This window comes from Sparus aurata, chromosome 1 (genome assembly GCF_900880675.1).
Source record: "Sparus aurata chromosome 1, fSpaAur1.1, whole genome shotgun sequence".
In the NCBI taxonomy this organism is placed as follows: Eukaryota; Metazoa; Chordata; class Actinopteri; order Spariformes; family Sparidae; genus Sparus; species Sparus aurata.
This window is the reverse complement of record NC_044187.1, coordinates 31217394-31240431: the sequence shown is the minus strand read 5'-3', so window position 1 is coordinate 31240431 and position 23038 is coordinate 31217394. Positions and strand designations below refer to the sequence as shown.

The window sequence follows — 23038 nt, the reverse complement described above, 5'->3', positions numbered from 1 at the left end:
GTTTGAAATCATGAAATCAATTTGCTCACTTTATTTCCTCTCCATTTCTCACCCCAGCAGACGTAATCCACTGTAGAGTTTCTCCTTTCTTATCGCACAGCTCCATGCTGTTCTCGCTTGTTTCCTCCTGCCTCTCCGAGGGACATTTTCAGAAGTGGAAGCTGAAAAATGAAACTTGAAGTGTTTAGATTTGACCTTAACTGAATTGCTGGTTTCACAGTCCCTAGCGGTGCCTTTTTCAAAATGCTCAGCAGTATGCGCAATTTGTAGTTAACGGGACAAAACTTAACAAAATCACCTGTATTGTCTTTTTTTTGAAGAGAAAAGGCGTTCCTGAAGTTATCACAGTGTACACTACTTTCAGGTTTTAATAGGATTGTAGTGCATAAGCCTTTCTCGAGCGAAACACCGAAACGTATCGCACCTAAACAGAGTGAGGGATTAAAGTCCGATGATCTTATTTTTCAGTATTAAAACAACATATGGAGAGTTTTTTTTTTTTGCTGTTGTTGTAAATTACTTTTATGGAGAATAAGAGAAAAAAAAGGTCTGTATGATCAGAGGCTGGAAACCATCACCAGCACTCATCCCGTCTGACAGTTTATTAGGTGCGCCCAACTGCATCGCATTGTGCTGAGACACGTGTGTGTGTCGGTGTGTGTTGTGTGTGAGACGTGTTTCAGTCAAACTTCTTCATATGTGTGCAAATAAATTAAAATCTTAAACTGAAAAATCAATAGCCATTTTACTCCCAGTCCGATGTACATGTGTAAATGTGGATCGTTTCAGTTCTGTAAAAGCACAGACTTGATTTTATTACCTTGGTGTTTAATTCTTTAGCGTTTCGATTGTGATAGTTACTCAACCAAACCTATATCTGTCAAAGACTAAAAGATCTGGGTGATGTCTCAGTACCATGTACGACATTCGATTAACCCTGTTCATCAAAGCGCAGTAAGAGGAGCACTGCTCCGTACGTGCCTCTGGAGAAAGTAGTGGTCATTAAACATGATAAACCTACAAACCAGATTCCGAAATAAGAGGCAGAGAGGCTGTCCGTTAATGAAAACAGAATGCAGTCATTAGCAAACTAACTGTGTTTACAGACAACAGCTTTACCAAGTGTCCCTGAGCCCCAGCAGTTATTTCATCTACATAAAGAACCTTGTCCAGTCCTTCGTGCTGAACAACTGCACCTTTCATGAAACCATCACCTGTAACCTGTGAACCTGTTCACCTGTGGAAGGTTCCAAACAGGTGTTTATCGAGCATTCCACAACTTTCTGTCTTTAATTGCCTCAGTTCCCCTTATAAAGATAATGAGGCAAAACATTGATAAATGTTATCAATGTTCAATGTTTTCAATAATGTCATAAATAATTACATTTCACATTCTGCTTCATTTCTGTTTTACGCAGCGTCCCCAACTATTTTGGAATCGGGGTTGTGAAAGGCCTGATCCAGTTGGTCCAATTAAAGGTATTCTGGGAGCTTTTTGTGTCTCCTCAAGATCCATAACATTACATTAGTAATTTGAGGTTTTTTGAGTTGTTTTTTTTCCATTTTATTCTAAATTTCCATTTTAGTTATCTGTTTGGCTGAAGAGTGATTTCAACTCTAAATGTCCCAAATGGTTTTATTTGCAGGCACAGAGGGACACTGTCAGCATATAATTGCTGCTAGCTGTTTACCAGTACAATTGCGTGAAACTACAGGATGTGTTCTCACTTTGCAATACAAACAAACTATGGACACACTTGCAAGTTTAATGACTTGTTGCTCTAGATAATTAAAATCCGGATTTGGGACTGAGAAATCCAACTTGATATCAGATCGCCATCTCTGAAATCAGCTTAACTCATTAATTTCTAATGGCTGGGGTTTTCATGACCATTTAAAATTGTGTATCTCTCCCTCAGGTTTCCCTCCATCCTCCTCTGACAAAGGATCTTCTGACATTGACTGTGATGCAACAGATGCCACTAAATTCTACACACAAGACCTGTAGGTACCTTTTTAAAGAAAGTATTTTATATGTATGTTGTGACTCCAACAATCCCCATAGTACACTGAATTCGATGAACTGTGTGACGAACTACAAAAAGCGCTTTAACTTGTTGCGGCGGACGATGAGCAAAGCAAACTCGCTGCTCTCACTTCTCCTTGTAGTGAAAATCGATTCCCACACAATCGCAGCTCCTTTGTCTCGTCCCCGCCTCTCCACCTTCTCCCTAACTCCCTCCGCTCTCTAATCTTATCTCCACCTGTCCTTTCTGATCCGTCCCTCATATAAACAGCCCCCTTTCTCTGCTGCTGAAATAGGACAGCCACCCATTGTGTTCCTCACAAAGCGGCATTTTTCTGTCCTTTCAGCGTGAGTGTTTGTGATCAAGCTCACAATTGTGGAGATTTGGCTTCGGCTTTGAGGTTGCTGTGTTTTCGCTCTATTATTGGCCTGACCTCTCTTTTGTGGTGTTTTGTGGAAATTTCACTCAGCTGCTGTGGGCAGTATCAGCCCCGTCACACCCACCATCAGCACTAATCGCCTCATAAATCTGCTCAGATTGGTTGCAGACAGGCCGGCAAGGGAGTGATGGGCACTTGCACTGATTGAAAGCTCCTTATCTATGTTTTATTGCAAGTCATCCAACATCATATTGTCAAGGACACATATATATGTTGTTGTTTTACTGTAAATCTCCATGTATATTGTTCCAGAGGTGGTTTTTCAATCTGTGGGATATATCCAGGGAACGACAGGATAACTTTCTACATGATTTCATTTGATCCAGATCAGGCGACCACTGCTTCAAAGATACTGAATCAACAAACATTGAAGAAAGGAAATCATGAAATCATGAAGCGTATCTCAAAATCCTCTATTGTGTTTCTTGTCCATGGCTTCACTTTGGATTTTCATCAGTTTCCCCAAAAAGTAGATCTTTAAGGGGGCTTTTTGAGATGACAGACGAACCGGATGCCCTTGTGTTTGAGTGGTTCAATAGGTACGGTCAGATTTCTGCTCCACCCCCACGTAGTGGGTGCACAAAGGAGGCAACATGGTCTGGTTTAGCAGGGGCACACTGAGAGGTGTCTCTCTGCTAAATAGAATTTGAATAAACTTTCTGTGTCAGGGTTGATGTGAACACAAGCAGAAAACGATGTCTTGCAGAAGAGCATTTAATAAGAAAAATATTTCTGAACAAGTGAATCTTGACAGGAATCACTTCTGAAAGTCACAGAATAATCACTGTGCCAACAGAGACTCAGGTTGACTGTTTCAGTCATTTCTTCTCTCTTTTTATAGTGACGTCTCTTTTTACTCTTAAAGCACAAAGTATAACCTTGGGAGTGGTGCAGGAATTTTTCAGATCCTTAGAGCCAACTTTTGGGAAATTTGCGTATTCCTTTTTTAGTGGTGAGTGTGTTTCAATCAAGAGAGACAAGTGACTGAAGTAAAGATGATGATAAGTACAGCAGGTGATATGTGATTGTCTTGTTAGAAAGTCCTTGGCGCTGAGACTCTACAGGGAGAGTTTCGCAATCAAGGGGCATCTGCCCTGAGCATCACCAAGATGATCCAGACACTGGTGGTGACGGTGGCAGCTGATGACTCTGCTGAGATTGACAGCTTTGATGAAAATGACGAAGCTGCCGAAACGAAGATTGGCCTGTGGTGGGGAGGTGTGCAAAAGAGCAGCACGCCTGAACAAGAGGCAGAGAGAGAATCACAGCGATGAACGGGCCCTCGCTCCAGGCACATTGGGCTGCAGCGCCATCGGAGTGCATGCTCATCTGTTACTTGCATGTAATGTTGTAGTGTATGATGTGGAGAAAACAAGCAGTAACTCTCATGTAAATCGGATGATGTTTGTTGACTTCCTGTGTCCAGTGGGTGGCACTATGGATATGACACAGTATTGATGCATAGATGTATTCAGTGCGACACCCTATACATGTGTGATGTAGATGGGAAATTGTATATTGAAGTTATAAGGAAGTTGATGGTTTATGGCGAAGCATCAAATGGAGCACATCACCACGCCCACCATGTTTGATGTAGGTGAAAGCTTCTAAAAAAATTGTCATCTTCATGGTGTGAGGATGAGACTGACTGGCTGTGAAAGTCTGTGGTGTTAAATCTGTAGGAGTTTGTTAAAGTATGGGGCACGGAAATGTTTCAAAATGGCGGCCACAATCAAAATGGCCGATTTCCTGTTGGACTGAGGGTTTAGAGGGTCCCGGACGTTTTTTGTGCGTCTGGTCATGATACATATGCATACCAAATTTCGTAAATGTATGTGCATGTCATTGCAGGGATTTACAGCAGGGGGCACTAGAGAGTCCCCAGGCCACACCCCCCAACCAATGAAATTGAAATCATATTTTTCACCCAATGTGACATATGCCAAGTTTGATGAGTTTTGGGGTATGTTCTGGCTTCCAAAATGCGATCAATGTTGAGAAATAGAAGAATAATCCTAGCAGATTCAATAGGTCCTCGCTCGGGCCCTAAAAAAAACCAAAAAACACCACATTCATTTATATTTACAATTGTATGTCATCATGCAAGTGTGAAATGTCAGCTGGCACATCTTCAACATCGTCATCACATGCGGTATTACATGTGCAACTCCATTTTCAGTTTGGTCTGAGTGATAAGCCAGAAAGGTGGCAGGGTTTGCCACATATAAACAGATTAAACAGCATGACACTGTGCCATCCCTTTCAGGGTTCGGTATATTGTGGTACATTAAATAAGGTCTTTCTCATCGTGCCTGTGATTATTATATCCTCTCTGAGGGTGGTCTCGCTGGTTTTAGTGTTTGAGGCATGTGTTCGATGAGGAGGAGGGGGAACTAGAAAACAACACTTAAAACACAAGCGCTGACAGCAAATTATAGGATGTAAACATCGCAGGTGACACAGTATCCATAATGGTTTCTACACTATGTGCTTCAGCAGCTTCTCTCTAAACAATCTGCCTGAACATCAACTGGTTGTTCATGCCTGTTAATATTGGGATAACAAGATGTGTAAATCTCGAGGCAGACAGTCAAATCTGGTTTGTGGATGCTAGAAAATGCTGGTATGGTTACAAACAAGTCATAAGTCATAACTTTAATGATTTTCAAATTGAGTGCCATTGAATTTCTCTGTCATATCGAAGTCGTCAATAAGTGTAATTTAAAGTCAGTTAGTTAATTCAGACATGAAAACAAAGAGAGTTTGTTTATTTATGGTGCTTTCAACTGGAACAAACCCCGAGGTCGGATTTCCGACTCGGAAAGTCGAACATTCAACACAACCCCCAAGTTGACATTTAAAGATGGCTGCCCCGGTTGTAAACAGTAAGTAGAAGCTCCTGTAATATCCTTTTATTAACACTTTTTTACTATTTGTTGTCACAATAAGTCAGCTGTATACATTGTATTGTTAGATGTATATATATGGAAATGCTGTCATAGTGTAATTTACATTTTTCATGTGTATATGCAAATTATAAAACAGATGTAGCCATCTTGTTTCCTCTTCCGTTTTTGGCTGTTGGCTACTTTTTTCCGACTTTGTAACTGAAACGCTGATAACTCGGGTGTGACGTCATTCCCAGCTCTGAATTCCGACTTCTGAGGTAAATGGAATGCAGCATTAGTTTCTCAACTCAGAAAAATGAATTCAACATTTTGAATATATACACTGTGAACAAATGGCCATCAAGTTTTTTTTAAAAACAAAACAAACATTGTCATTGTTGCTATGGCAACAGAAAGAAGAATGTCAGAGCAGGAAATCCTCTATGACACACACATCACATCACATCAAAGCCCCGGTGATGTCATACATTCTAGAATGTGTGACACACACATCACATCACGTCAAAGCCCCGGTGATGTCATACATTCTAGAATGTGTGACACACACATCACATCACATCAAAGCCCCGGTCATGTCATACATTCTAGAATGTATGACACACACATCACATCACATCACATCAAAGCCCCGGTCATTACATACATTCTAGAATGTTGAAAAAAGCTTTCAGCTGAGTTCCCGACTTCATATTTGCCATTTCTGCTAAGACCATCACATGGATCGTACACAGAGTAACACAGAACCAGACACGAGATCGAAAATGAACAAGGAGGGAGAAGACTTTGAGGATAATAACAGAAGAAAACAAAGAAGTGGAAGGACTCGGGCTAGGATTAGAAAGAGACTAATGAACAGCCTAGACAGGAAAAATCTGGAAACATCCAAGAAGGCTCAGCCTTCAGATGCTTCGTTGTCACCTCACCAAGACTTGCTCTGCGATGAACCTGAGGTGATGACTGAGGAGCAGACTTCCCACAGCGAAACCCTTCAAGACACATCGCAGAAGAAGAAACGGTTGGAGAATCTGAAGTCAGAGGAGCTCAAGGCTCTGAAATCAGAGCTCCAAACTGTCTCAGAGACACACACAGTCCTTCACTTGAGTGGAGCAGCGCTTGAGGCTCACACAAAAGCCGAACAGCTAGAGACTGATCTTGTATTTGAGAGGATGGAGGTTCAGAAGCTGTTGGAAAAACTGTCAGAGAAAGAGGCTTCCCATCAAGCCCAGCTTGAGGAGCACAGAGAGGAAACCAGGAAGATCGCAGCTGCCCTGAAAAAGGCAGAGGATCTCCTGGAGACTGAGCGCCACCGCTGGCAGCAGGACACTGACACCCTGCTGGATGATCACAGTGCGGAAACCTGCCAGATCAAATCCGAGCTGAACAGGGTAGAGGAATGTCTGAAAGCTGAGCGCTACTACTGGCACAAGGAGAAAAACTGCCTGCTGAGGGAGATAGAGGAATCTAGAGCGTTCTGTGATGTTCAGCTGGATGAACAGGAATGCAAGAAAAAAACCCTCGCAGCCGCTCTGATGAATGTTGAGCAGAAGTTTGAGAGTTGTCAGGTGGAGTGGCAGGAGGAAAAGACATCCCTCATTCAGGATATGAGACAGGAAGCAAACGAGGCTATGGAAAGATGTCAGGCTTCCCATCAAGCCCAGCTTGAGGAGCACAGAGAGGAAACCGGGAAGATCGCAGCTGCCCTGAAAAAGGCAGAGGATCTCCTGGAGACTGAGTGCCTCGACTGGCAGCAGGACACCATCAACATAGTGGAGGAACTTAGTGAGGAAACCCGTCAGATGCTATCTGACCTGAGCAGGTCGAAGGACCTTCTGGAGGTTGAGTGCTTCAACTGGCAGAAGGAGAAAGACTCCCTGCTGAAGGAGATGGAGGAATCTAGAGCTCTCTATGAGGTTCAGCTGGATGAACAGAAATGCAAGAACAAAACCCTCGCAACTGCTCTGATTAATGTTGAGCAGAAGTTTGAGAGTTGTCAGTTGGAGTGGCAGGAGGAAAAGACATCCCTCATTCAGACGACCGAAGGCCTCAAGAACACTGTGCAAGATATGCAACGGGACGCAAACGAGGCTGTGGAAAGGTGTCAGGCTTCCCATCAAGCCCAGCTTGAGGAGCACAGAGAGGAAACAAGGAAGATCTCAGCTGCCCTGAAAAAGGCAGAGGATCTCCTGGAGACTGGGCGCCTCGGCTGGCAGCAGGACACAATCACCATGGTGAAGGAACTTCATGAGGAAACCCATGAGATGCAGTCTGACCTGAGCAGGTTAAAGGACCTTCTGGAGGTTGAGTGCTTCAACTGGCAGAAGGAGAAAGACTCCCTGCTGAAGGAGATGGAGGAATCTAGAGCTCTCTCTGAGGTTCAGCTGGATGAACAGAAATGCCAGAACAAAACCCTCGCAGCTGCTCTGATGAATGTTGAGCAGAAGTTTGAGAGTTGTCAGTTGGAGTGGCAGGAGGAAAAGACATCTCTCATTCAGACGACCGAAGGCCTCAAGAACACTGTGCAGGATATGCAACAGGAAGCAAACGAGGCTGTGGAAAGGTGTCAGGCTTCCCATCAAGCCCAACTTGAGGAGCACAGAGAGGAAACCAGGAAGATCTCAGCTGCCCTGAAAAAGGCAGAGGATCTCCTGGAGACTGAGCGCCTCGGCTGGCAGCATGATAAAATCTCTCTGCTGGAGATGGACACATCTAGAGCTCTCTTTGAGGATCAGCTGGAAGTGCAGATCCACAAGAATACAACTCTTGCGGCTGCTCTGATGAATGCTGAGCAGAAGTGTGACAGTTGTCAGGTGGAGTGGCAGGAGGAAAAGACATCCCTCATTCAAGATATGCAACAGGAAGCAAACGAGGCTGTGGAAAGGTGTCAGGCTTCCCATCAAGCCCAGCTTGAGGAGCACAGAGAGGAAACCAGGAAGATCTCCGCTGCCCTGAAAAAGGCAGAGGATTGCCTGGACTCTGAGCGCCACCGCTGGCAGCAGGACACATTCACCCTGCTGGATGATCACAGTGCGGAAACCTGCCAGATCAAATCGGAGCTGCACAGGGTAGAGGAATGTCTGAAGGCTGAGCGCTTCTACTGGCACAAGGAGAAAAACTGCCTGCTGAGGGAGATAGAGGAATCTAGAGCGTTCTGTGAGGTTCAGCTGGATGAACAGAAATGCAAGAACAAAACCCTCGCAGCCGCTCTGACGAATGTTGAGCAGAAGTTTGAGAGTTGTCAGGTGGAGTGGCAGGAGGAAAAGACATCCCTCATTCAGGATATGAGACAGGAAGCAAAAGAGGCTATGGAAAGATGTCAGGCTTCCCATCAAGCCCAGCTTGAGGAGCACAGAGAGGAAACCAGGAAGATCTCAGCTGCCCTGAAAAAGGCAGAGGATCTCCTGGAGACTGAGCGCCTTGGCTGGCAGCAGGACACAATCACTCTGCCGGAGATAGAGAAATTTAGAGTTCTCTTTGAGGATCAGCTGGAGGAGCAGAACCACGAGAACAAAACCCTCGCGGCTGCTCTGATGAATGTTGACAAGAAGCTCCAAAATCATCTGGTGGAGTGGCAGGAGGAAAAGACATCCCTCATTCAGGCCACAGAGGGTCTCGAGAAGATGCTGCAGGAAAAGGAGAAGGAGTGGGAGGAGATGGAAAGCTCCATGAAGTCCCAGCTGGAAGATCTCATGAGCAAGAAGAAAAGAAAGAGGAAATGGTACAGAAGGTTATTCTGTTTGGCCTGATTCACGCTCAGGAGCTGACTCAAACACGCGCATTTGTTCTCCCTGAGCGACAATTGGTTTTCTCCAGGTGCTCTGGTTAGCCTACTTTAATTGAAGAAGAAATTCTTGAATTAAAAGAAAAAAGTTAAATTAGTTCAGGTGTGTGAAACTATCACTGTGTGTCACAAACACACAAGAACAAATGCGCAGAGACCCAGCCGTCCAAGGAGAGGGGATCTCTCTCTGAATTGCCTTTCCCGAGGCTTCTTCTCATGTCCTTTCAAGGTTGTTCTGAGGTCGTCTGGTGGAGTGGCAGGAGGAAAAGTGATGACTTTTCCTCCTGTGGTCTCAAAAAGATACTGCAGGAAAAGGAGCAGGAGTGGGAGGAGAAAGAAAGCTCCATGAAGACCCAGCTGGAAGATCTCATGAGCAAAGAGAGGAGACAAGGAAGAAATAGTTCAGAAGGTTCCTCTAGTGGCCTGATCCACGCTCAGGAGCTGACTTAAACACGCGCATTTGTTCTCCCTGAGCGACAATTGGTTTTCTCCGGGTGCTCCGGTTAGCCTACTTTAATTGAAGAAGGAATTCTTGAATTAAAAGAAAAAAGTTAAATTAGTTCACGTGTGTGAAACTATCACTGTGTGTCACAAACACACAAGAACAAATGCGCAGAGACCCAGCCGTCCAAGGAAAGGGGATCTCTCTCTGAATTGCCTTTCCCGAGGCTTCTTCTCATGTCCTTTCAAGGTTGTTCTGAGGTCGTCTGGTGGAGTGGCAGGAGGAAAAGTCATCCCTCATTCAGACCACAGAGGGTCTCAAAAAGATACTGCAGGAAAAGGAGCAGGAGTGGGAGGAGATGGAAGCTCCATGAAGACCCAGCTGGAAGATCTCATGAGCAAAGAGAGGAGACAAGGAAGAAATAGTTCAGAAGGTTCCTCTAGTGGCCCGAGCCACGCTCAAGAGCTGACTTAAACACGCGTATTTGTTTTCCCTGAGCGACAATTGGTTTTCTCCGGGTGCTCCGGTTAGCCTACTTTAATTGAAGAAGAAATTCTTGAATTAAAAGAAAAAAGTTAAATTAGTTCAGGTGTGTGAAACTATCACTGTGTGTCACAAACACACAAGAACAAATGTGCAGAGACCCAGCCGCCAAGGAAAGGGGATCTCTCTCTGAATTGCCTTTCCCGATGCTTCTTCTCATGTCCTTTCAAGGTTGTTCTGAGGTCGTCTGGTGGAGTGGCAGGAGGAAAAGTCATCCCTCATTCAGACCACAGAGGGTCTCAAAAAGATACTGCAGGAAAAGGAGCAGGAGTGGGAGGAGATGGAAGCTCCATGGAGACCCAGCTGGAAGATCTCATGAGCAAAGAGAGGAGACAAGGAAGAAATAGTTCAGAAGGTTCCTCTAGTGGCCTGATCCACGCTCAGGAGCTGACTTAAACACGCGCATTTGTTCTCCCTGAGCGACAACTGGTTTTCTCCGGGTGCTCCGGTTAGCCTACTTTAATTGAAGAAGAAATTCTTGAATTAAAAGAAAAAAGTTAAATTAGTTCAGGTGTGTGAAACTATCACTGTGTGTCACAAACACACAAGAACAAATGCGCAGAGACCCAGCCGTCCAAGGAAAGGGGATCTCTCTCTGAATTGCCTTTCCCGAGGCTTCTTCTCATGTCCTTTCAAGGTTGTTCTGAGGTCGTCTGGTGGAGTGGCAGGAGGAAAAGTCAGAAGTCTCAAGAAGATGCTGCAGGAAAGGAGCAGGAGTCGGAGGATGAATAAGACACACCTCTCTCTGTTTATATTGATCAATATTGCATTTCTCTAACCTTTGTTTTTCTTTTCTTTTCCCACAAGCTGCAAGCTGTGTCAAGCTGTGTGCTCTTTTCTGTACACGCAACATCTATTGCATGTCTGTCCGTCCTGGAAGAGGGATCCCTCCTCTGTGGCTCTTCCTGAGGTTTCTTCCATTGTTTTTTTTTACCCTGTTAAAAGGCTTTTTGTTTTTTTTTCCATCAACATGTGAAGTTTTTCCTCACTCGAATCGAGGGTCTAAGGACAGAGGATGTTGTTCACTGTACAGATTGTAAAGCCCACTGAGGCAACGTGATCCATCATCTTGAAGTTTGGGCATAACAAAAAGAATTGCATGAAAAATTAAATAGAATAAAATAAATAGCCTTAAAAAGTGCATAAAAAATACAAATAAAAATCAGTTATGATAATAATGTCATGTTTGTCAGTTGTTCTTGAGCATTAAATGTTTGTTATAAAGCTTGAACTACGCAGAGGTCATTTGTCTGCAGAACCCGTGCTTTTACTTTGGATACTTCAAGTTGTATGTAATTTCACAGCTGCTGGATAATTTAGCGTAGCATTAGCGACTGGAAACAGGGAAACAGCCAGCCCTGGTCTGTCCAAAGGTAAAGGAATCCACCCACCAGCACCTCTTCACCTCTTAAAATTAGCAGAACTATTTCATGGCTCTGAGCAATTGCCATTAAATTAGCATCCAGGCAGTGACTGGAAATTAAGATTTAGTCTTTTGGATTGATTGAGCAAATGGTTTATTATAATTTCTCAAAATAAAATGGCCTAATAGGCAAGAAAATTGATATTAGCTTGAACCATATTGTCTTGATAGCACTGGTATCCCAAGTGCCATACCCTGCTAACTGGCTCGGAACTGGCTGTTGCCTAATGGACAGGAATGGCGGCATTAAAGGAAAAGTTCACCCAGCATCCACTCACCCCCATGCAGATGGAAAGAAAATATTCCACAAAACATTTCTGGAGCTTCGCAGCCAAACAGCATTGCAGGATTCTCCTTAACAATTGGAGTAGAAGGAGAAACCATAAAATGCAGCTTTTATTTATTTTTTCTGTGAAACAAATGTACGCCACCGTGAGTCACAGCAGAGATGAGGAGTTATCTGTGAGTGCTGGTTGGCTGAATCGTTTCCTCTGCCGCAACAACTTCACTTGCAGAAGACAACTATTGCCCAGCAGGATGCTGGAGAATTCACCGAGGAGCTGGCGAAGTTTGTGACATTTTCATCCTGGATTTTTGAGAGGAAGGAATAATGCCTGTCCCAAATTGCCGCCTGTTCTGTTAAGTGATTGAAACAAATAAACGCCCCGGCGATTATTTTATTTAATATTTTCCCCTCAGTGTGAGAGACACTATTGTGACCGTGGTGAAAACATTTTATAAAAAATATAAAAGAAAAAATATCAACATCTTTGCTATAACTTGGGCGATAAAAATACGCATTTTCTGTTTATCTGTGCAGTCTTGATTTAGTTCAGGAAATTTCGAGACCGCGATAAAACATTAACGTCAGCTCAGAGTTCATTATCTGGGACTAGAAAATCCTTTCTGTTGCTAGGTCGTTACTAAGGTTTGGATTATTTGCTGGAGTGGTAAACTACGTTCCATTACACACATGAGTCTACTGAGGTGACTGATTTTGTTTCAGTTATTAGTCAGACCCCATGTGTGTCCATGGAAACGCGACGCACACTCGCAAAAACCTTTCAAATTTGAGAGCAAATTGTCCATCAACATGGATATATTTTGATTATACATTTCATTTTTGTTGGTATTAGTTGTATAATCGAGGGTGTGCTTTAACGTCATTCGTGCTCAAATGAGGTTAAAGCACACCCTCTCGGGTAATATTGCTGAAGTATAGCACACATACCCTTAAATTTGTACTTCAGTACAATAACTAAGTACTAAAATGTACTTTCTTTGTAAGCAACATAAGGAACATGATGTCTCTTTACATAGCGGATGGTGACCAGTCCTGTCCACGTCTGTCTGTGTATCTGTCATTATTCATGGTGATGAACCCATTTTGTGGACATCGACCTGCCCCAGTTTCCTGGTGAGACAGTTGCCCAGGAGCAGATGGACGAATCAAAGGCCACATTCCACACACATACACACACACGCTTACACACATGCACACAACCTGCTTTACATTATTTACAACTGCCCGGTAAGCATTAATTTACATGGTCTTGCCAGGTTATCCATAATGAATTGAGTAAGCTAACAGTGTAGTTAACAACCACACACACACACACACACACACACACACACACTATATATATGAAAACATGCAATAACTTTTCAACAAATGACACTAAAACGAAAATTTAAGCACATTTTCAATCAACACCAAGTCAATAATGTTTTATATTAAAGCGCCCTTCAGAACAAGAGCTAAGTCATCTCATCACATTGTGTTCAAAGCGCCATATGTTCTCCCAGGGGATTGCTTCGCCTCCCAACTGTCTCCAGTCTGCTGTTTGCAAGCTCTCAGAATACATTCAAATGGTTTTTTTTCACATGTGCTGTAGAAAAGTTGCCCGTATTAATAATAGAATAAGGTACATAAGAGCGTACAGCTCATACCAGCCATGTAGTTATCATGAGAAGACTGCATACACTTCTTGTGACAGGGCAGGCTCAGGGATGTGATGGAGTGTCGGCTTGGGTTTTTTGGATGAGTGCTTCGGCTGTGTGGCGGGGCTAACAGGCAGCCGGGTTATGTGTGGGTTGAGAGAGGAAAGGTGCACAAGTTAGGGGAGCAGGAGGAAAGACACGATGACGCACTAAGAATAATACGTCAAATGAGATGTGACAGAAAATCTGCCCAAACCACAGAAGTGTCAATTTAGGAGTTTGACATGAAAAAGAGTGAAGGGAGGCTAGGGCCTCATTGAGCTAAATGGGGTTTCTGAATTTTTGGGTATGTTTGTGTGTGTTGTGTGTGTGTGTGTGTGTGTGTGTGTTAGTGGATTTAAAACAGCTTTTTTGAACAAAGCTTTTCTCTTGAGAAATCACTTCAGATGTTACAGGCATAGATTTTCCAAACCCTAACCCCTCAAAGCAGAAAATACCTTGATGGCCTGCTGTGTTCAGTTTTGTGAGTGAACAAAAAGTGCTTAAAGGAATAGTTTCTTCTAGCTCACTGATTCTCATTTTAACATGTACAATAACAAAGTGTAAAAATGCCAGGTTGTGGTTTTACGGGCTCGACTTTTTCTTGGCTGGGTGACTTCTGGGAATCTAACAGGCTGGCTACAATTAACACTTAACGTATGGCAGAGCGTTCACAGAGCAGCTGCTGCAACACAGCGCTTCCACCGCAATCAATGAAACTGGCTACACCGGGCATGAGAGCAGCAGATCCAGATTTATTGGAACTTTTTTGAAAAACACTCCGCACGAATATAGCCCTTCACTGGCTGCACCATGTGCTCATCTAGCCCCTGTCTACATGTATACAGGTTTTTTTTTTATTTTTTAAAGTGGGGTTTTACAACAAAAATGATCTCTGTCAAGACGAGTGTTCTGAATTTCTCTTGAAGGGGTGTTCTTGAAAGCTATATCTGGATAGTCAGCGGTGTGATTTTACAAATGATTTCTGAGTGAATCCTTGCAGTGTGTAACTAACAGTCATGTTGCCTGTGATTTTGCAGCCCTTTCCCATTTCTCATTATTACAGCCGCCCAGTCAGAAGCCCTACGCTTCTATGTTTGACGCCCGATAGTGTCATTTTTGTAAGCTTCCCTCTGGCCTTGTAAGTCCCAGTCAGGTGGTGGTTGGATGGGTCATACACAGCACTTCCCCTAGAGGACCAGGGTTCACAAACAATGTGTGACAAAGTGACAACATTGAAGTAATGTTGCACAAGTAATTCAGCTTGCATAAATGATGTTACATGCGTTACCTAAGTCACCTGATTGAATGTTATTTTAACAGAAGGTAGGATGTTTACAGAAACCTAACCAAGTGCTCTTTGTGCCTAAACTCAAGCAAACTGCAACCATTTTACAACATGACAGTGTGTCAGCTTTATTTTGAAAATCTAACCAAATTTGCAAGTAGTATTGCCCCTAACTTGACCATGGAGCCCTTCAAGTGCAAAACTGATGCTAAAGGGACAGGTACAGACTCACAGTTTGGAGTTTAAGGCCACTGACCTGTCATATTTGAGGAGCTGGGAGTGAGATCATGTCGACTTTCAGCATCTTGAGTGTGTTGTCTGAGGCAAGTTTGAAACGCATCCAGGACTTAGATGTACCGTTTGTATTGTTGTGTGTGAGTTTCATTGAAATCGTGTGTGAGGAGTGTTGATCCAGGGACAACTCAACATCACGTCTATTGAGAAAATACACGACGCGTATGCTGAGGATAGCAATTGAGAAAAACAATGCGGATGTGAAAGTGGTATTTAGGGCTCTCATCTAACTGTCAGCGGGAACGCAAATAAGCACATTTCCCAAGATGTTAAACTATTACTTTAAAGATGACACATAATGACCGAAGTTGTGCTCAGAATGGAGAAAAAAAAATGTGTAATGGGGAGGGAGAGTGAGAGGGGAAAAGATGTGACGGAGCACATCTCAACACTGAGACTGAATCTTCTTGTTGGATGAAAGAACGGAAAGAAAGGGCCCGCAGTGCCACCAAATGAAAAAGGATCGAGGGGGTGAAACAAAGAACTCGCTCTTTCAAAGGTGAATGTTCTCACTTGGTCGGGGGCTGGGCTCCACTGGTTGGAGTAACAGTTTTCAGAGGAAGATAAAGTGCAGCAAGCGCAAGTAAGTGAATTAGTATGCGCCACAGTCGCTGCAGATAAAGCAGACGGAATAGCTTGAGCATAAACAAAACAAAAAAATCCTGGAAAAAGTCCCAAGTGCCAAAAGTTCGACAAAGAGCATTCGGCATAACTTTCTCTCGCGCGCACTGTGTCGATTTCCACAACACATTTCACAACACACTCACCTTTTCTCTTTACCTCCGCGCATTGCCAGGACACACAAACAGGCTCACACACTCACCACGTCAATGATTTGTAGCAGCGTGAGGCCAAGTTCCACCACGATGGGCGCAGAGTCGTTTTGGACAGGCCTTTCCAGCCGATTGTAATTTACCATGAGGTCGCGGTACAGCTTCCTCTGGTACGCACCGCCATGGCAGCCTGGAGGAAGAGGATGGACAAGGAAAATGAGCAAATAAGGGAGGGCGGAGGAAGAGGGAAAGCATCAGTGAGACAAAGTGAAGGATGAAAGAGAGTAAAATGAGAAAGAATGGAAGTCGTTTGGGGTGTAAGAGAGCGGAGAAGGGAGAAAAAGAGTAAAATAATTATAGATAGTGGAGTGTGAGGTTTGAGTTAAAGGGAAGAGGAAAGAACAGGGGAGAAAGGAAGAGAACGCAGGAGGTTCACATCTTCCAAAGACTCAATCAACCCACTACTTTGATAAAACACACTCAGAATATTCTCCCACTCATATCAATGTCTGTAATCTAATCAAAGTTATTATTGCAATTATTTCTAACGTAGTTCACACCGCGCCAAATCCCTCAAGGAATCCTGATTAAGTCGCGATACGGTGGACGTAATAAGCACATCATTAACTCAGTGAATCTTTAATTGTGTTGACTGTGCCTTCATTTTATCTCTCCAGTGTCATTAGGCCTCATCAAGAGGGTTAGATTGAACACTGAGGCATCCATCTTCAACGGGAATGGATATTATAGCTCAGTCCCTGATGCAAAGGAAAACCTAGAGAGTCCTGAAGATAGGTGCTGGACTAGAATTCCCTCCCCTTCCGGTAGACCATCATGGAACCTTGCCTCGACCCTCAGAAAAATAATATGGAGAGAAAAATAATGTTTTGATCCTGTCTGAATTGTGCCATGAATTATATATACGTTGTTTGTCAATTTAAAAGTTCATTTTTCTACTCGATAAAGTCGTAGATGTCACAAAACTGATGAAGTGTAAGTGAAAATGTGTCATTAGAAAGACTGAAGACCCACCGGTCACGTGAGTGATGTGGTCTCGTTAAACGCTCCCAGAAAACCCATAACCAAAACCTTGTAAGACGGTCTTGTATATACAGTAAGCTAGCTCATAAAACTGACTAACTCTCCTTTCGTGTAACAGCAGCTGTCAACATGACCAGGCTTGGACCTGGTTGCCATTTTCATCTTCTTAAATACTTTTTCTGCGAGATGGTGTAGTTCCCTGAGCGGTTTTACACAAAACTAAATGGTATTTTGCTACTTTCACATAGAGAGAAGGTGTGGTTGGGGGGGAAACCACTTTCTGTTTCCAAACCTATTTCCAGCCAACCAAACCCTAACCCAAGTGCTGCCCGACGACAGCACGGATTTATTTTCCAACAGTAATTCAACAGTTTTGGAAGGTACCGACAATGGTTCCTGCCAACATGGCACTGACTGGTCTGATGCAAATCTGTCTGTGACAGCATGCAACATTGTCCTGTGTTGCTTGCATATTTTGATCCAAGCTATTGAGGCAGTGGTCCAAACTGCCGCTTCGAGTCTCAAGATGTAACCACCTGTCGCCCAACATTTAACCTTAGCCGCTCCTTTATCCACTCCATATGGGAAAAGAACCCCCCATCTTATTTACAATCATGTCAATACAGTCCAGCATTATAAACCCATTATAATGTAGTTATAGGCAAATGTCAGTATTTATAACTGTATTTCTAAAGACATGTCGGTTGGGATCGGGACAGACTGATGAAGATGGTAAAAAATAATAATATTAATAAAGACTTAAAATGTCCGTATATGTGCTTAAAGCCATAACGTTATTAGCCCATATAATGCTTTTACATGCTAAAGAGGAGGACTTAAAGGAGAACATTTTATTTTTTTAAATGCTAACTGCATCAAGATCGTCTCATTTTCCTGTCCATCAGAATCATTTAAGGGACGCCATAATCACAAAAATATTCCAAACACATTGGCTTTTAGTCTCATGTCAAGGTCGCCACAGGCACAATGTTTCAAATCTCCAGACTCCCTCATCCTTCAGTGTCTCATCTCAGCCAGAACTGAAAAGGTCTCAGCCTGCGTTCTCCCCAACGACCCTTGTCCAAATTAGATGTTGTCTCAACATATTTCAGCAATTACCGAGTGACAGCCAAGACGCGAGCGCGCCCACAGTGACTGAGTGGATGACTAATTAGCTAATGAGGCAAAAACAAACAAAGACGGCTCCCTGTGTGTTTGGATGGGAGGGTGTTGGCGAGTGTCGGATGAGGCACCCCTAAATCTTGGCGTGACAGGGAATCTGCGTAATGGGTGAGAGTGGCAGCCAGCGGAAGTGTTGAGGGGTCGATGGAGTGAAGCGAGCTGGGGGAAAACAAGCTGAACAGAGTTGAGCTCAACAGCGAGGAACCCTGTCACAGAGCCACTGTGCAAATGAACATAACTGGGAATAGATGGCAACCTGGGATACACTGCGGCAGTACATTTAGTTAAGTCAATCCCTCCGTTTCCTAGCTGAGTATTTCCATTGTTTACAACAGATTATCTGTTTACTACAGTCATTTTTCATTTCTTTTAAGTAGTGACGGCCTGTACCTACTGCCCATAAGACAGAAGATGGTACAGTCGAGTACAATAACTTCTGAACGATTTGTTTTCCAGGGTTCCAGCAGAGAAACATGCGCTACCAGTACTTTCTACTCCAGTAAGGCAGGACAGATCAATTTGTCTGCACCTTTCACAATGAGGTTATTCAAACTGTTTTGCATACGGCATTGAGACACAATATAAAGTGTAAAACAAAATATAAACATAACATAAATTATAAAAAATGAGCTAAATAAGACCATACCAAACCATATTAAAGGTGGAATAAAAATAACAGTGTGGCCATAGTCTAGTGCAAGACAGGAATAAATAGCCCTGTAACTGCTGTCATGTAATTGGTTACCATTTAATTTTAATTGATTTTTAAGAATAGATTGCTTGTTTTTAAAGCTACATGGTCAGGCACCACCTTACATTTTTGATCTTTTTAATTTTTACAAGCCTGATCACTGTTTGAGATCCTCTGGCAGGATCCGTCTGTCTTTTACTGAATTTGGCCTTGTTACAACGGGCAATCACACCCTCGCTGTCCATAAATTTTGGAATTTACTGTCAGAAGGTCTCAGATAAGCTAAGTCTGTGTCTTCCTTAAAATCAGCACCTAAAACCTTATTTTATCTTAGAGCTTTCTCTTAACCGGTGTGTTTTTTTAATTAATTTGTTTAACATCTTATACGCCTGTCTTCTATATGCCTGTTTACCCGTGTATGTTAATGTCCGCCTGTGAGCTTTATGAGTATAGTTTATTGCTATTATTATATTATATTATAAAATCAATATTCATATTTTTTATTACATATGCCTTGCCCTATATCTATACCTATACCTACAAGCCAGCATCAGGCCCAACAATGTCAAAAAAATGTTGTATGTATTCTTAAAGCTGGTTAGTTGTTCTAGAAGCATTTTAGTTTTATTTGTAGAACATCTCAACAGAAATCAATACATCAAGTGATCTGACAAATAAAAATAAAAAATCCAGTTACTGCGGCTGTTACAGCATCCAGTCAGCTTATTCAGCCTATATGAATTGATGAGACAGGCAACCTGTCTGTCTGCCTATGTTGGGGACGCCTGCGTGCAGGCGTCCCCAGCAAGGCTAGGCAGGTGTGTCGCCAAAGCTTTTTGCAAGCTAGTGGCACAAGAATGGCACAGAAAGTGAAAATTCCCCAACACGAACGTGAGAACTCACAATAGCCACGTTTGTTGTTTCCATTCATTACCATAATATTAGGTGTTTTCTTACATCTGAGTGAGACATGCGGTAGTTGGGTATAATTAGTGATGATGCAGCCACTGAGCCTGCTCCTCAGCAGCATGACAATTCAGTCGCACTAAGCACACAGCCCCTCCAGCCAGAGAACCAGCCGAACCCAGTACTGTCACACCGGCCTCCTTCTTCTCAGAGGCTGTGTTGTGTTCCATCCGAGCCTGCCTGTGTTCACTGGGAGCGTAATACACATCCATTGCCATTAGCTGCTATAAACAGCAGTTGTTATGTGCAGCAAGTCTCTCCCTAACTGCCACAAGCTGTTTACTTTCTTTTCTTTCTTTTTGCTTTGGCCTTTCGTGGCTTTATTTGACAGGGCCGCTTGAGATTGACAGGAAATAGGATGAGAGAGGAATGACATGCAGTAAAGGGGAACAGGTTGGACTTGAACTCTGGGCAGCTGCAGCGAGGACACAGAGCCCGTGCATGGAGCGCAAGTGCAGTAGTAAACAGAAAAGTTATTTTTACCGATGAGGCAAACTTTCTGTGACCTCGCTGGCCTTGTCAGTCTCGTCCGGCGGGGCAGGAGAGAGCTGCACCCTCTCCATTTTCTTGTTTTTTTGGTTATCAGCAAGGTTGGTGTTACAGAATGTGATGGTCGGGGTGGTGGAGGCAGACGACAGTGACCCGGGGGTGAATTTAATGACAATGTGACTAGTGCTTCCATTTTATCTGTGAATCCCAAAAGGGCAGAGAGACACACATCTTATAAAAGCTCCTCGGACAGACTGAACTGCCAACAGGTCCTGTGGACTGAACTGCACCACACAGTGGCTTCAGGCAGTGTGTCTGAGTTATTAGGCCGGGCGCTGGTTTGCAACATGTCAGGTTTGTGAGAGCTGCACAGTGTCCCATAATGTGATGCTCCATGTCAGCAGTTTAAGTTGACAGGATTTGTTCCTTCGGTTTGTGACCCTGGCGGTCTAAATTTTTTTTTTTTTTTTTTTTTTTTTTTTGTCAGAGCAAAAATGTTCAGCAAAGTTGTTGCTGTCTTGTATAATATAAAAAAAACACCATGTGGAGAGGTTAACAAGGTTGATTTTCATAGGAGGAGCTTATTAAAGATTTTAATTTAATTTTTATTATGAATTCTGATGGTAGCTTTAGCCTGGACTGAAAATGAAATAGAACTGATAAACTGGTTATGATGAAAATCTGAGGATCAACATCACTCTGTATTTTATTTGATCAATGTAAATATTCACCTTTTCATTTTTGTATTTTTTCACTTGTCACATTAAACCCAAAGTTGTTTTTTGAATAACATAGTTGTATGTTGAGTGGATCAATACAAGACTTACTGAGCTTGTTTTTGTTTTCTAAAGGTCAAGCCATGTAAAGTGAAGTGAAGTCTCAGAGAAAAAAAAAGAAGAAAAAAATGACACTGGGGTCACAATCTGTTATAGGTATTGTATTGTACTATACTAACTATTTTTTTTTATTTTTTTTTACAAATAGTGTTATAAATAGTTTTTCATGCACAAGTGGAGAAAGTCTTTCCGTCTCTTGTTTTCTTTGTGGTTTCACAAGAGGAGACATTTCCTAACCCTGTTCTTGTTACAATCATCGACAGACGAGACAAATGAAAGTCTTTCATGTCTATGTAAAGCACTTTGTAGGGCCTCGCTGGTGCTTTACAAATAAACCCACCTGTCCTCGCTTTTTTTATACGTTCAGTTCTGTTGTATGATAGATGTGAATGAATATACGTGTGAATGGAGCGGCAGACAGATGTACAGATGATTAAATGGGTCATTGAAACGCATAAAGAAAAAGCCTCCGTTGTCACGGCAGGCTACAAGAACAAGCTCTGTTACGAGATTGTTGCGACCGATAAGAGCAAATAGCTTATCCCTTGTTCAGCATCAGTTTACTATCCCAGTGCACTGTACTTGGCAGACAGTGTGACCTACCATGTTAAAGGAGGTCACAAGAGGTTTTAAGGAGGACCGGATTACTGCCTCATTATGTTGTGCAGGCCTGATGGCAGCTACTGCAGTCTATCTGCACGCTCCTGCCCTCACACCGCCTTGAGTCTTTTGGTGTGTGTGTGTGTGTGTGTGTGTGTGTGTGTGTGTGTGTGTGTGTGTGTGTGTGTATGTGTGTGTGTGTGTGTGTGTGTGTGTGTGTCTGTGTGCAGCATCATCTTATTGGTCGATCAATAAACAAAATTCTCCACTCCTGCGTGCTGGTGGTGTTTCACAACAGGAGTATAAATATTTAGCTCCTAAATGTGTTTCGTTAATAGTTCCGTTCCGTTCCGTTTTCTTTTCCGCTTATCCTTGAGGGTCGCGGGATGTTGCCGCTTTTTCCCCCCTGGGGGGTTGCGGGGCTCACTGGGGCCAAATCCAGTTTCACTCCATGGGCGTAGGCCAGGGTTCACCCTGGATGAGTCGCCAGTTCATCGCAGGACTCGTTAATAGTTATTTTGTTTAATTTATTCATTTTAAATTGTGTAGCTCTTCTTGTAGTGCTGTAACGTGTGAATTAAACTCCTCAAATAAACTTTTATTTTATCTTTATTGTTCTAAAGGACGATGTTCGTGAGGCTGTGGTTGTCAAGGGCAGCTGTAAAGGCGCAACTGTGCTGGAAATGAACACAGCACGATTACAAAAACATGAAAATTAACATTTCCAGTTGAGCAAGAGGTAAAACACTGCAGAGGAACGCTTACAATGCTTTTTTTAAAACCAGTGAAATATGAATCAAATGGGTGGTAACAGTATCTTTTCTTACCATGCAATTAGACCAGATGTTGTGTTCAGTGTCCCTAAAATATTGTGGTGTGGTCAGAAAAGAAAAATGTCCGCCATGATGTCCCAGCGCTTTAGGTGTTGTAATCAAACGTATTCTTTTCTCCATCCAACAAAAAAGCAAAAGTGTTCAGTTTATTAAAAATGTAGGACAAAGGCAAACAGCAGACATCAAATCAAGAATGTTAACAGGTAATATTTGGCAATGTTTTCCTGACAAATGACTCAATGGGTTAATTTTCTGTTCATTGCTTATCGACTGATTTTTGCAGCTCTACTGAAATGCAACACAAATACAGGAAATTGTATTTGTTGTATTTTCTAACCACATTCAGAAACACATTTCAAACTTTTATAAGGCAGTCATGTGCAACAAGTGCATAATTCATGGTCTGCAGAACAAATGTGAGCATGAATGGTTTGTTTATGTGTCTGCCCTCTGATGAACTGTCAACCTTCCCGGTGTGTAACCCACCTCTGGCCCAACGTCAGC

The 23038-nt window shown here is 42.9% G+C and overlaps 2 protein-coding genes across 4 annotated transcripts in view; one reads left to right on the top strand and one right to left on the bottom strand.

The window, feature by feature from the left end:
• Positions 1 to 23038, bottom strand: part of LOC115582649 (neuronal acetylcholine receptor subunit alpha-7-like) — a 62447-nt gene that overhangs the window by 33458 nt on the left and 5951 nt on the right. The window contains exon 2 of the mRNA XM_030418730.1: positions 15947 to 16086. Within this exon, the coding sequence (XP_030274590.1) occupies positions 15947 to 16086 (140 nt within the window). The remainder of the gene's footprint in view (positions 1 to 15946; positions 16087 to 23038) is intronic.
• On the top strand, positions 6054 to 10916 carry LOC115582633 (cingulin-like). Of its 3 annotated transcripts, XR_003984202.1 has the most exons (3): positions 6054 to 9090; positions 9845 to 10184; positions 10310 to 10916. XR_003984202.1 is itself a non-coding variant. In XM_030418705.1 (2 exons), the coding sequence occupies exons 1-2, from the start codon at positions 6092 to 6094 to the stop codon at positions 9852 to 9854; spliced, it is 3009 nt and encodes a 1002-aa protein (XP_030274565.1). In that variant the 5' UTR covers positions 6054 to 6091; the 3' UTR covers positions 9855 to 10916. The 3 variants fall into 3 exon arrangements, 2 of the variants coding, with proteins under 2 accessions (XP_030274565.1, XP_030274578.1); XM_030418705.1 differs by having other exon boundaries at positions 9845 to 10916; XM_030418718.1 differs by lacking the exons at positions 9845 to 10184; positions 10310 to 10916 and having other exon boundaries at positions 6054 to 7898; positions 8220 to 9250.

Excerpts from the sequence above, each read along its gene's own strand:
- LOC115582633 (XM_030418705.1), top strand. The coding sequence starts at position 6,092 with ATGGATCGTACACAGAGTAACACAGAACCAGACACGAGATCGAAAATG.